Below are 13154 nucleotides of genomic sequence, written 5' to 3' on the forward strand. Positions count from 1 at the left end.
TAATTGATATACAAAATAAATTAAAAATATATAGCATTAGTATAGCACAGAGAAGATTAGAAAATTGATTCATAACACAGAATTGGATTATTAAATGATTTAAAATGAGAATATGAAGAATATTAGAATAAAGAATTCCAACACAAGCTCAAAACCCAGAAAAAAAAAAACTAATAAAAACACAACTTTAAATGCAAAAACTTCTTTAAAAACTTCAAGAAAGTTACAAAATAAAAATAAAGATAGAAATCCAAGGAATTACAAACTAGAACTTTGAGTTTGTGGTATTTTATAAAGAAGCAGACCTTTAGTTATGATGTAGCTGTTGGAGATGCCTGGAATTTTTTCTCAAGGATACAACAAAAAGTTTGGTTGAAGAAGGTATCTACGATGATTTTAAAAAGATTTTAATCATTTCCCCTGTAACTATTCCACAACTTACACTATAATAAAAAGACAGTACAATATTTACTAATGCTGAGGCAAACAAACTCTTACAAATAAAAATTAATACAACAACAATTTATCAATCTGAGACAATGTCTTTGAGAACCTTGTAGGGAACATAAGATACTTGATTTCATTTTATGTATCACTGAATCATCAACAGAAGAAATGTCAATATCTCATCAAGGTAACATGTTAAAATAAGACTAGAGTTGCCTTAAGCATGAAACCCTCCCAGCTCTAACACTACACAACACTCCTTCCTGTTCTAGCTCTACATCAGCCGTTCGTCGCAACGTAACCTCTTACATTGTGTCGTTAGTTGCAATACATCCTCACCTTCTGTCCCCTCCGAACGTCCTGTAATTTTGGGAATGACTCCAGTACCATCAAGAAGTTGTATCTACTCACAATACACGTCATTTTCAAAAGTCTTCACATCACATAGCTTTCCACCAGCCTCATCAGCAAAACTAATTTTCCTCTCCTTCCGGACTGTGTTAATCGGCGTGCCAGAACTTTTCTCAGCCAATTTCTGAGTTTAATAAGTGGAAACCATAAGTAAAAGGTCAAAACTAAAGTTAATTCTGGTCTTTGAAATCGTTTGTTTAAATGTGTAAGACTATGATGAGAAACAAACCATGATTTTGCAAAACCGGCTGCAATCCCTTGCCATGATAGAAAGAGATCTTTTTGCAGTTTCTTCAATTCTGGTTGCGTTCTGTATTGCAGTTTTTATCTGCAAATTATGAATTTTGCAAGTTAAAGCATAGTTTTGCATGCATACATATTTAGACATGATGATGAAAGCATATATCTTTATAGAATGCAGCCAAACATATGATTCTTTTGAAAAATGAAGTTTTGCAGGTGCAAATATGGCTAATGCATAACGCTAAAAATACCGTCAGGTTACCTCGTTTTCTTTGTATCTCAAAGATGCGTCAGGATGGACCTTGTATTGAAGTGTTTCTTCAGCAATGTCCTTCATGAACTGTAATCCTTTTGTAAGTTTTGCTGTCATTGATTCGAAGTCCCGCAGTTGCTGTTGAGTGAATAAAATGGCACTCTCTGGACAACTCCGGGCAGAATTGCACCCAACACGTTGTACACCACGAGAAACTTGAGGAGCTTTGATATTGTCATGACGGTGGAAACCATTGCTATCAATCTTAGGTTTCCTAACTGCTTTCTTAGGGCTAGTGATGACTTCAGCCTTCTTGATCTGATTGCCCCCTTCAAGTCTACCATTCTTATTCTCCATCAAATTCCCATAGCACACTTTCCTCGCATAATCTAAAATAACCAGTGCAATAACAAAGATTTTCTTAGGATAAATTTGTAACGACTGGCAATATTTAAGGTGGAAAACTGTGGTTTCAACCCAAGTGATACCGGTAGATAATAACATCCAATACTCGAGAGCTTGAAGAGTTACCGATCTACCTATTCATTCATGCTTCTTTTTTTAAACAAGGTAGTCAAAATGTAAGAACATAAAAATAAATCACATTTTTTCTAGAGACATGCAATATGAAGTAGACATTTATTTCATGTGGTTTGAACAAATACTAAAATAAACCAAGGAATTGTCTGCTGTTATGCACACTGATAGGGTTTACATAATGAAACGAAGAAACCAAATAAGATATATATTATTTCCTACTTTCAATCGATTTTTATGTTGAATATTCGTGTTTCTAAAAGGAAAAATTCAACAAGTAAAACGATTTACATATGATGTCTACCAGTGTGTTCCCACAAATTTCCATATACCAATGTACAAAGTTTTCTTGCTTTTTAGGTGCTCTAACTAATCTGAAGATATAATGCTCACAAGTTCACACCATTTCCTAAGTAGATTAATACCATCTAATTAATGTACTTACTGTAATATTTTTTGTGGTCGAATTCATGGGATTCCATAGCTTCACGTAGCATTTTCTGCGAAGTTGGAGAAATGGCCTGGATATAGCACCACAGATTAATTTCAAGAAAACAAGTCAAATTACAAGTACTCATTGAATAAGCGCTACATACCATTCTAGTTGAAAGAAGCCTTTCTGGAGGCTGTTGCAACTCTGAGTGATGACACTCCTCAACCTGAGTTACAACAGGCTCATCATGACATTCAACAGCAGAACCTGAACTGCAATTCGGACTTGAATTCAAATTTGAATTCCAAAGTGAACCACGGTCTTTGGCGGGACTGCCTATGCTTCTGGCTTGAACATGATTATGAACTTCAGCTTCATCCTCTGGGAGACATGAACCATTTCCTTGGTTTGGTTCCTTTAATTCATGGGTGTCATCAATGATCACATCTGGCACTACGGCCTCATTGTTACTACTAGTCTTCTGAGACCTCAAAGACGGACAAGGAAAATTTTGGAGGTCATTGTACATCACAGGGATATGATCCTCATTTGGACAAACTACTACTTGGAGGTCGTTTTTCTGTTGCAACTCTGAGTGATGACATTCCTCAACCTTAGTTACAACAGGCTCATCATGACATTCAACAGCAGAACCTGAACTGCAATTCAGACTTGAATTCAAATTTGAATTCCAAAGTGAACCACAGTCTCTGGCGGGACTGCCAATGATTCTGGCTTGAACATGATTATGAACTTCAGCTTCATCCTCTGGGACTGGGAGACATGAACCATTTCCTTGGTTTGGTTCCTTTAATTCATGGGTGTAATCAATGATGACATCTGGCACTGCGACCTCATTGTTACTACTAGTCTTCTGAGACCTCAAATACGGACAAGGAAAACTTTGGAGGTCATTGTACACCACAAGGATATGATCCTCATTTGGTACTTGGAGGTCATTTTTCTGATGTTGTTCTGTCATAGAATCTTCTTTTCTTGCTTCCAGCGTATATAAATTTGGAAATTGATCACAGACCATTTCAGCAATACCATCAGTAATTTTCTCCCCACCTGGGGCTAGAATATCATTAGAATCTGCATGATCTTCATTTCCATATGATTCATCATTGTTGGTACAGAACTGAGGCTTGTCAGTGAGCAAAGCTGGCACCGGAGTTTCAAAACCAAAGGCCTCAGTTGTCAACTCTTCAACTGGAATTGCACTTCGCAACAAATTTTTAGCTCCACTGGGCTCTTCATAGGATTCTTCATTTACAGCATTGGTTTGAGATGCATAACCGAATAAGGATGGCATATGATTCTCCATATCACGGGCATTACTCATCAACTCTCCACCAGGTATCACAGACATGACAGATCCCAAAACTAAATGCTCAGCTATGTGAGGCTCTTCACCATAACCGTTAGCTGTCTTGAGCCCTTTGGAAGATACATCTCCATCATAGATTACTGGTTCAATACAACTCAAAGAAGATTCCGATGAGGTGACAACCAAATCTTTACCATCTGAAAAAGTAGGCTCAGGGTACTCAACTTTAATGGCAACAGGTGCAGGAGAATTTTCTTCTGTTTGAAAGATAATCTCAGTTGACATTTCCTCAAACTCCGCAGTAGACAAGGCATTTTGAGATGAAGCAGAACCACTAATCTTTTTGCACTTTATCTTGGTCTTCTTCTTCAAAATTCTAGATTTCCAATAGATGAGGGGCTCCATGGTATCGTATTCATCCTCAGATTGTGAGCTAAAATGAATTCTTTTCCCAGGAGAACAAGTTTCAGTACTTTCCTTACCCATATTAACATATTTGGACCGTTTCCTTTTCTTTTCTTTGCATCTCTCCTTTAATTGTTTCAGTGTTATGTTTGCAAAGTTAAGATCACCTGACTCACTTTCTTCAACAGGATTAGCTTGGCTTCTAGATGGTGAAATTTCATCATCACTCTCTATGTTTTGTGCTTCCCCTGTGAGAGTATGTAAACTTGCAGTCTTGGCCTCATCACATTCAAATGGCGAGTCTACATACTCAAACTTTGGCCGAAATGCTGTATTTACTTCAAAAAATTGGGTATCTTCATTTTCATATAGATATTTGACCTCCCTGAACTTAAGAGCAGGCCTTCCATGATTGACATTTAAGAGTTTTCTAACCACACCCCCAGCAGTTAGAGCTTGTATATAATGTAAACAACTGCGACTTTGTGACTCCATGGATTGAAAGAACTTGAAAATGCTTTTTCCTGCACCCAAAAAAAAAAAAACAAAATTACTCTCTGTGATAGGAGAAAGTGTCAGCATGGGTATTTATCAAGGTAATGACGTATATGAAATGTCCAAACTATCAACCTTTATCTAGCACATGCAGATGAACCACTCCATTGGAAGCTAGTAAGCTACAAACACAGAACCAATTAGTTAGACTGGGACATAGTTCTGGATATTTAGAACATCCACTCATTCTTGAGCTGGTAAAGAGGAAACTGCATGCGTCTAGTTTTAACGAGGCTACTGTGTGAATATAGAAGTTACACAATAAGAGGCCCGTTTCATTTTTTAGCTGTTTAGATTCAAATAACTAATACATAAGGAACTCAAAATTTTGAGAGATATCATATGATGTTATAATAATTGGTGAAAGATATTAAATTTGAATTCATAATCTGATTAAACAAGAAATTTGGCACGCTATGCAACCATATCCAACTTCTAACTATCCGCAGAAACTTAGTCGGACTAAAAATCTCATTTCTCAGAGATTTTTATTGTAACACCCTTCCAGACTCTGGCACATGCATCAACTAGTGAATGTACTTCCAACAGGACCTCAAATTCCAATTCTAAATTGCACAGTTTCATGCAACCATTTACATACACTTTGAAGTTGGGATGTTAAAATCATTCAAAAAAAAATAAGGTGCAAAATACCCACATTTACAGCCAGGAGTAATTTTACCCCTAACGTCTAAAATTGTGCAATTTTACCCTAACCTTAATAAATTGGATCAATTTGAGAAATAATTCATTAAATTGTCTTTTCGGTCATGAATCTTCTCATCTACATTTCACATGTGCGTCATTTTATCACTAATTAGTAACAAATCACAAACATATAATTAGACGTGAAAAAAATAAAATAAAAAATATAATATATTTTGTACGAGTTTGACAAAAAAAAATTCAAATATTTCATCAAATTTAACCTCCAATTCTATTATTAAATCATAAAAAAGTATGTTTTTTTTTATAAACAACGGATATGTAATTGGTGCTGAATAAAGAACAAAATATATGTGTTTTACAATGATATGTAAAATTGACCCAACTTGTCAACGTTAGGATAAAATTGCTCTCGGCTGACAACCTTAGGATAAAATTGTAACATTTTAGATGTTAGTGGTAAAATTGGTTTAGGGTTTAAGGTAAAATTGCAACATTTTATGAATTTATTAGCATTATGTGTAAATAACATGAGTTGTTATGGTTTCGCCGGGATGGTGCATTTTACCAGTGGTTAAGGAATTTCCGTTGTGATTTTGGTAGTTGTACTTTGTTCAATTTAGGGTGGTAGTTGGTGGTAGTTGTACTTTGTTCAATTTAGGGTATATTATACCCTAAATTGAACAAAGTACAACTACCAAAATCACAACCGAAATTCCTTAACCACTGGTAAAATGCACCATCCCGGCGAAACCATAACAACTCATGTTATTTACACATAATGCTAATAAAATTGGTCTGATGTAAAAGTTAGGTATATTTTTGCAAAAATCCCTTTTTCAATTTCACCGGTTCTGGAATGCTGAACTTATATAGATCGCAAAGAGTCTGTGGACGGACAAATATCCTTATTCACGGGAAAAGGGACACCACAGTGTTTTTTCCCTAGAAAGGCATAACTACACCAAACCCTAGACCCTAAATTGAACAAAGTACAACTAACAAAATCACAACGGAAATTCCTTAACCACAGGTAAAATGCACCATCCCGGCGAAAACATAACAACTCATGTTGTTTACGGATAATGCTAATAAATTCATAAAATTTGTCGAAATAAGTTCGATACTCCATCCAAATATGTCCAGATCTGAAAACAGCACAAGTGAACGGAGGAGCGAGATAGTAACTCACCTGAGATTGAAGACGCAGCGACTCAGATTCAGCAATAGGATAAACGAATTGAGGCTACGGTGAGAGAGATTGGAAGTGAGAACAGTGACAAAGGTATTGATCTGTGAGGTGTAAAAGAGAGTTAGGGCTTGTTTATTGAAATTGGAGGGAAATGAATAACGCGCCAAAGAAATATTGGCGCGAATTGTGGCGCTGTCTGTCTTAGATTAAAAAAGTTGAACTGATGAAAGATTATTGCCTGGACGGATGCTGTATATCCACCACTTTAATAAGGACCGTTGATTTTCTCACATCCATCAGTAGCCGAAGAGTAGATGGCCAAACAGAGCCCAATTACCTCTAATGAAACTAAAGCCCAATGAAAATTGAAATCATCTATGTGTGTATATATATATATATATATATAATATAATATAGTAACGATGCAGTGACTTTCTCATTTTTTACTGATAAAAAATATAATATAATATATTAATTTTAATTATATTATATTTATTAATAAAAATATTATTTTATTCGTATTATATGCAAAAGTTCTACAGAATTTAAATTAATCTCTAAATTATCTCATAAAATCTCTCTAATTCTCTACATAACTATATATAATATAAAACAGTAACGATGGAGCTGAGATGTCACTTCCTTCTTTTTTTCTGATAGAAAATATAATATAATATATTAATTTTAAATATATTATTATATTTATCTATAAAATGATTATTTAAAGTAAATGCAAAAAAAATAATAAAATTTAATTTAGATAATACCTTTATGTCATTAATTTTAATTATTAAATTACTAATTTTTTTAATATTTATATACTAAGATTAATATTCATAATACTCACAAACCAAAAACTAGTTGTTAATTAATACTCACAATCATTTTTTATTAACCATCATTTATTATAATATTCATAATTAAATACAAATTGTTTCGAACCGAATCTAAACAAATGTCTTTTCTAAAGCACGTTCCACTTTTGAAAGGCCACTGATAAAAAAAAAAAGCCAACAAAACCTAGGTCAGGGGTAAGGTGATATTTTAGCACTACTTGAGACTTATAAATAGGCAAGCTTTACTTTCTTTCTCTTTATGATAGAAAATATCACTTTCTTTATTCTAATTGGTCATTAAGTTTAGTATCGGAGTGTATCCGGATGGGTGGCCCACCCCAGTGCAAGTCAATGAACATTTAGAGAATTGAACTTGAAAATTGGACCAAACCCAACATTTGATGCGTGAACGTTGGTCTACTCCATAGTCTCCAAATATTCAAGCTTTACAACTTGAAACATTTCTTCAAAACATAGAAGGACAGTTCTTTAAAACACTAGTTGAAAAGGGTTCACTTCTAGGTCGGATGACTCAAAATATGTCTTGTATCCTAAGTTGGGAGGGGAAGAAAGAATCGTAGGTAGTCACAAGCAAGACCTTGAAATTCTCAACCTCGAGTATAGTTACTAGTGTAATACTACTCGTTATGTAACGCTCGCAAAATCTATTTGTACTTTTAAATTTATTTCTTCTGGGTTAGTTAAATTTATAAATTTATAAATTGACTTATGATATTATATATTACATATAGTGGACTATGTGTTTTATTATCGGTATTTTATCCTCAAATTTTTAATTCTAAAATAATTAGTGAGTTAGGATAATAAACTAATTTAATTTTTAATGAAGTGTTATTTATAATGGGAAATAAAGTAGATAAAGTAAACGAATTAATTTAATTAATTACCACAAATGTATATATTAATATTAATTAGAATTTCTTAAATTAATTAGGTAATGCCTAAAATAAAATAAAAAAAAAGGAAGTAACCTCACCTTAAATTATATATACAAAAAAAAGATACGTGATTAAAAATAATATATTATAATTTTAGGGTTTTGAAAGAAAAATTAAACCTGGCAAAGTAGTATAAATATAATAGAGAGGAGGCTAATTTTTTTTTTTTTTTTGTGGGGGGCGGGAGGTGGTTCTGCCGCAAAAGAATAGAGAAGAAATATTAAAGTTTTCAATTGCTTCCTTTACAAAGAATAAAGTTAAATGCATAGTTAAATTTTCTACTGGAATTTGAGGTATGTGGTTAATTATATATTTAGTCATATTTATTTTTATGTTTTTTGTATTTGGTTGTTAAATCAGTAATCGACGTGGTTCGTTGATTGATATGTTAAGTTTGTGAATATGAAACGATTGATGATATCTGCCCTTTTTATTTTCCATGATAATATTGATGATGTTGTGACTTGCCTAATGAGTGCGGCTAGTGTATACATATTAATGTGATACTAAATATCATGAAATAATTATTATTGAGGAAAACGAACAGTGAATGTCTTTGGTAAAGAAAGGAATTGAGAATAATTAAAAGCTTGTCTTGACGAAATATATTCAATGGTTCGTTCGTGTACGTGTTGATGGTATATATGGTTGAGTTGAGATATGATTTGCTAGGCACTTGTCCTTAAGGCTAGTGTCAGAGTATCTCGGGATGCAGGAGATACTTTGTGCTGTATTTGCTACGCACCGGGGTGGTGCGGGGATACCTGACCGAAAGCGGTATCCTGTGCTGTTGATTGTGATTGAGAAGTGTGATATTTTGAATTGACCGGCGAACCATTGGGTATATATCTTCTTGAAAAGCAGGGCCCTTAAACAGAAGTTAATAAATAAATAATAAAAATCGTGTTTTGATATTTGGTCACCTGTTGATTATTAAATGCATGTAAACGGAATTGTATGCGCATGTGGTTGTACTGTGTATATAGTGAGCTATCTTACTGAGCCACCAGTTTTCTTTTCAGGTTAAATATAATAATTGACTAGAGGCAACTGTCAGGATGATCAGTATGTTAAACTACGTTGCAGTTTATAGTTAAAAATATAGACTTATTGTAAGTTTTAAGGCATAAAGTTTTGATCAATTAATAAATCGGTGTGTTTAAAACAACTGCTTGTTTTAATGATGTTTTAATTGTCTATTATAGCTAAATGTTAGTTAAATAAAACGGTTTTTGATACGGGTGTTACACGTTACATTGTGAAAAATGTAGGAAACTCAAGCTCAAGTGGCTGAAATGCAACTAGAGTTACAAAAGGAGAATCAACAATTATAAGTTGATTTAGAAAAAAAAAACATCCTATCCCGAGTACATGAAAGTGGGGATAAGAAGTAAGCATAAAAGCCCTGCTCAAAACATTAGTAGTGATGTCCCACATGAGAAGTAAGGAGCTCAACGAAGAAAAGACAAATAAGTTTCAAATAATACTGACCTTAGGGACAATAATGAGAAAGGTGAGCCACATAATTTTAGGAGGTATTATTCCAACTTTTCGTGGATTAGGGATTGCTTAATGGAATGGTGGGCTATTATACCATCTCGCACTCATATTTCACAATGACTTATTGACACTCCTTTTCCACCATATTGGAAAACCCCCTGCTTGCCTTATTATTCCAGTATGGAAGATCCAAGTGAACACTACATGATATTTCATGAGCATGATGAACTTGTACACTTAGGATGATGTCATGATGTGCAAGATATCACACTACTCTACTTTGGGTGGCGCGTGAATGATATAAAGAATTTGCAGTTGGATCAATAGATTCGTTTATACATTTAAAAGATTTATTTGTACCTCAATTTGTGGGAGCAATAAAACCTTAAAGAATAAGTACGAATCTACATGATGTATGTCATCGGAGAATGGAACCTTTTTTTATTACCTCGCGTGGTTTTCACCAAATGACTTCCTTTGTTAAATCTCTAAATATAGAGGTTGCCACTGACACTCTAGCAAGAGGAACCACTTGCAAGCCCCTAAAGTAGAAATGCCATACATATCCACCTCATAATTTCAAGGAACTGATGATAATGGGGCAAAGCTTTTATCAGGTATGATGATAGCAAACGTTCTACTGATTATGTTGAGATAAAGAAAAATAAAACTCGTAAAGATACTTCTTAATATAATAAAGAGAGGCAAGTAAATGATAAAGAGGAATCTCACGAATGAAGGTATGATAATCACACTTTGAGTCGGAAATGACAAAATAATTAGTGCGCTTTTGGAATGGAAGAATGAAAGTCAAACATGTTTGAAGTAAAAGTGGTGCATTTATCTAAAAATGCTCATTACACACGGGTTTGAGCTCTGACAATTCAAAGCGGCCAATAAAGAGCGAAATCAGAGCAACTAATTATAGGATAATCTTAAGAATCGATGAGCATGCCAACAAAAATTTCAACTGATCAACTAAACTTTGACCAGTAATTGAAATGTCAAGTTAAACATTCTTTTGAAGTTTCATGACATGAGTTGCTCAACACACTAGATAACTCATCAAATATTTGTGTCGTTGCCTGGGACTAGTGTCTTTAACAAAAAAAATCTTTTCATTTAGTGCTTAAAATTTTATGTCACGTTATTCTTGCATATATAAACTCATACATGAGCCTAAAATCGAGAAAATTGTTCATCGATTAGGGAAGAAAACAAAAGAAAAAGAACAAAGTCGTCTACTTTGAACCTGGCATTTGATTTGTTATAACCATGTGAATACAATGAAGAAATAGAGATGGCATAACCCACTTTGAGTAATTTGGACAACTTGAATATGGACCAACAACCTTTGTACATTGAATATCATGAACTTGAGGTAAACTTTGAACTTAAACCTGGTTCAATACACTTACTGGATATTTTTTTATGGACTTTCGAGTGAGGATCCACATAAACACGCCTCAAAAAGTTACTTATATTGTGTTCAACCGTGAAACCTCAAGATATATCCAGAAAGCAAGTCAAAATGTGTGCTTTTACATTTTCGCTGGTGGATAATGAAGGAAAATAGGCAAACGTTTGGCAGCGGAAATATAAAATTTTTAACTTATTTCCTTTAACCAAGATCCGTTAACCGTTATTTCATATAAAGAGGGATAGAAGGAAATACCTTTCGAAGTTCTATCTACTGTTGCAATCGTAGTGCCCGCAACTCTTACTCCGAGTTCCCGAGCACAAAACAAAACACAATTCAAAAGATGATTAGAACTCAACCGTATAAAAGCAACCAAAGCAGATTGCCTCTAATAAATCAACACAAGATCAAGGATAAAGAGAAAGAGATGAAAAATCAATTGAACGGAAGCAAGCGGTGAAGAATCGATCCTCTACGATAGGGGGCCGAATTTTCTCTCTCCCGGGAATGCTAGGCTTGGCCAAAATTCTCATGAGGGGGGGGATATATACAGTTAAACCTCGATAAATGAATATTCGATAAAGTAATAACCTCGATTATATAATAAATTCTTCTGGTCCCGACTTGGGCCAATGGACTAAAGTAATAACCTCGCTAAATGCATTAAGTAATAAAAAATATTTAAATCCTTAAGGGCCCAATGAAAATATAAAGTAATAATTATTAAATTACATACAATATATATATATATATATATATATATATATATATATATATATATATATACCAAAACCTTTTAATCAATCAACTAAAAGTCATTTCTTCTGAAAAAATGCATCTATAGTTGATTGTTTTTTCTTTCCACCTAAACCAAAATGAACACCATTCTTAACTTTTTGTAGTGCAAATATAACTTCTGGTATATTTTACTCATATTGTAGCAAGTAGTTGTTTAAGGTGACCATTGCTTGAAAGACCTCTTTTGACAATACATCTGCGACAACACAACTATCATCTGGCTCTAGATCATTTCCATCATCATTGTTCATTATTGACTGGATAATTTCTTCGTCTGTAAGCGATTCCATAACTGCATCATTCTCGCTAGGATAGTTCAAAAGATGTTCGACATCCATCACATTTCTATAGCATAAATTAGAAATGACATCACTTAATCCTTGGATATCTTCATCTAATTGACCAACTTCTGGTTCAGGAATATTAGCATCTTCTGAACGAATCTTGTAATTATTTGATTGATTTGTAATTATGCTAATGTGATAATTATAAATCAATCAAATAATATATTTCCTAAACAAGATAATTACATATCTAATGAATATTTATCGATAAATAAATAATCTCGCTTAATGAATATTTTTTTCCGATCCCAATGATATGCATTTATAGAGGTTTTACTGTATATTCTCTTCCATCTAAATCCTAGTCAGATAGAATTAGGTTACTGAATAAGAATTTAATTCGGAATAAAATTCTTATTGTTATTATCTATAATTATATTTAATTACAAAGATAATAATAACCTATTGATAGGATAATAATAATAGGAGCAATTTAATCTCATTAAACCTCCTAACTTATTTATCTCATAATTAATTTAATTCATAATCATAATCTAATTATAATTGTTTAAATTAAATTAATTTCTTTATGTATTCATTATACATAAATCGCCCCCCTATACGACTGGGCCTTAGTGGACTCAGTTGGGCTTCCGTCAATTAATTAACATTTGTTTCTCTTTTGGGTTCCAAGTCTTATGTGTGACCCATTAGGTTCTTATTGCTTCTAGCCGTATGCAACTATTAAATTAATTTTCTCAGAATTATATTTAATCTTACCATAACGGAATGAGTACGCGAACTGTGATTAGCAGATCCGAAACATTCCCCCAGAGCTATAAGAAGACAGGTTGATTCTGTCGTTGACCTTTCCGTATTAGTTAC

The 13154-nt window shown here is 33.5% G+C and overlaps 1 protein-coding gene across 1 annotated transcript; it reads right to left on the minus strand.

Annotated features, from left to right (window-relative positions):
* Positions 1-391: 391 nt before the first annotated feature.
* LOC136201380 (uncharacterized) lies at positions 392-6665 on the minus strand. The gene is made up of 7 exons (XM_065992041.1): positions 6473-6665; positions 4690-4736; positions 2488-4583; positions 2337-2412; positions 1364-1743; positions 1088-1186; positions 392-982 (listed from the first exon to the last, which is right to left on the minus strand). Exons 3-7 carry the CDS (start codon positions 4552-4554, stop codon positions 851-853), a joined length of 2754 nt encoding a protein of 917 aa, XP_065848113.1. The 5' UTR covers positions 4555-4583; positions 4690-4736; positions 6473-6665; the 3' UTR covers positions 392-850.
* Between the last annotated feature and the right edge of the window lie 6489 nt (positions 6666-13154).

This window comes from Euphorbia lathyris, chromosome 7, assembly GCF_963576675.1.
Source record: "Euphorbia lathyris chromosome 7, ddEupLath1.1, whole genome shotgun sequence".
NCBI lineage: Eukaryota > Viridiplantae > Streptophyta > Magnoliopsida > Malpighiales > Euphorbiaceae > Euphorbia > Euphorbia lathyris.

Coding starts and splice junctions, on each gene's coding strand:
- LOC136201380 (XM_065992041.1), bottom strand. CDS start 4,554: ATGGAGTCACAAAGTCGCAGTTGTTTACATTATATACAAGCTCTAACT. Junction 1,744..2,336: donor CGACCACAAAAAATATTACA/GTAAGTACATTA, acceptor TGGTTATTTTAG/ATTATGCGAGGAAAGTGTGC. Junction 983..1,087: donor GCCGGTTTTGCAAAATCATG/GTTTGTTTCTCA, acceptor TATTAAACTCAG/AAATTGGCTGAGAAAAGTTC.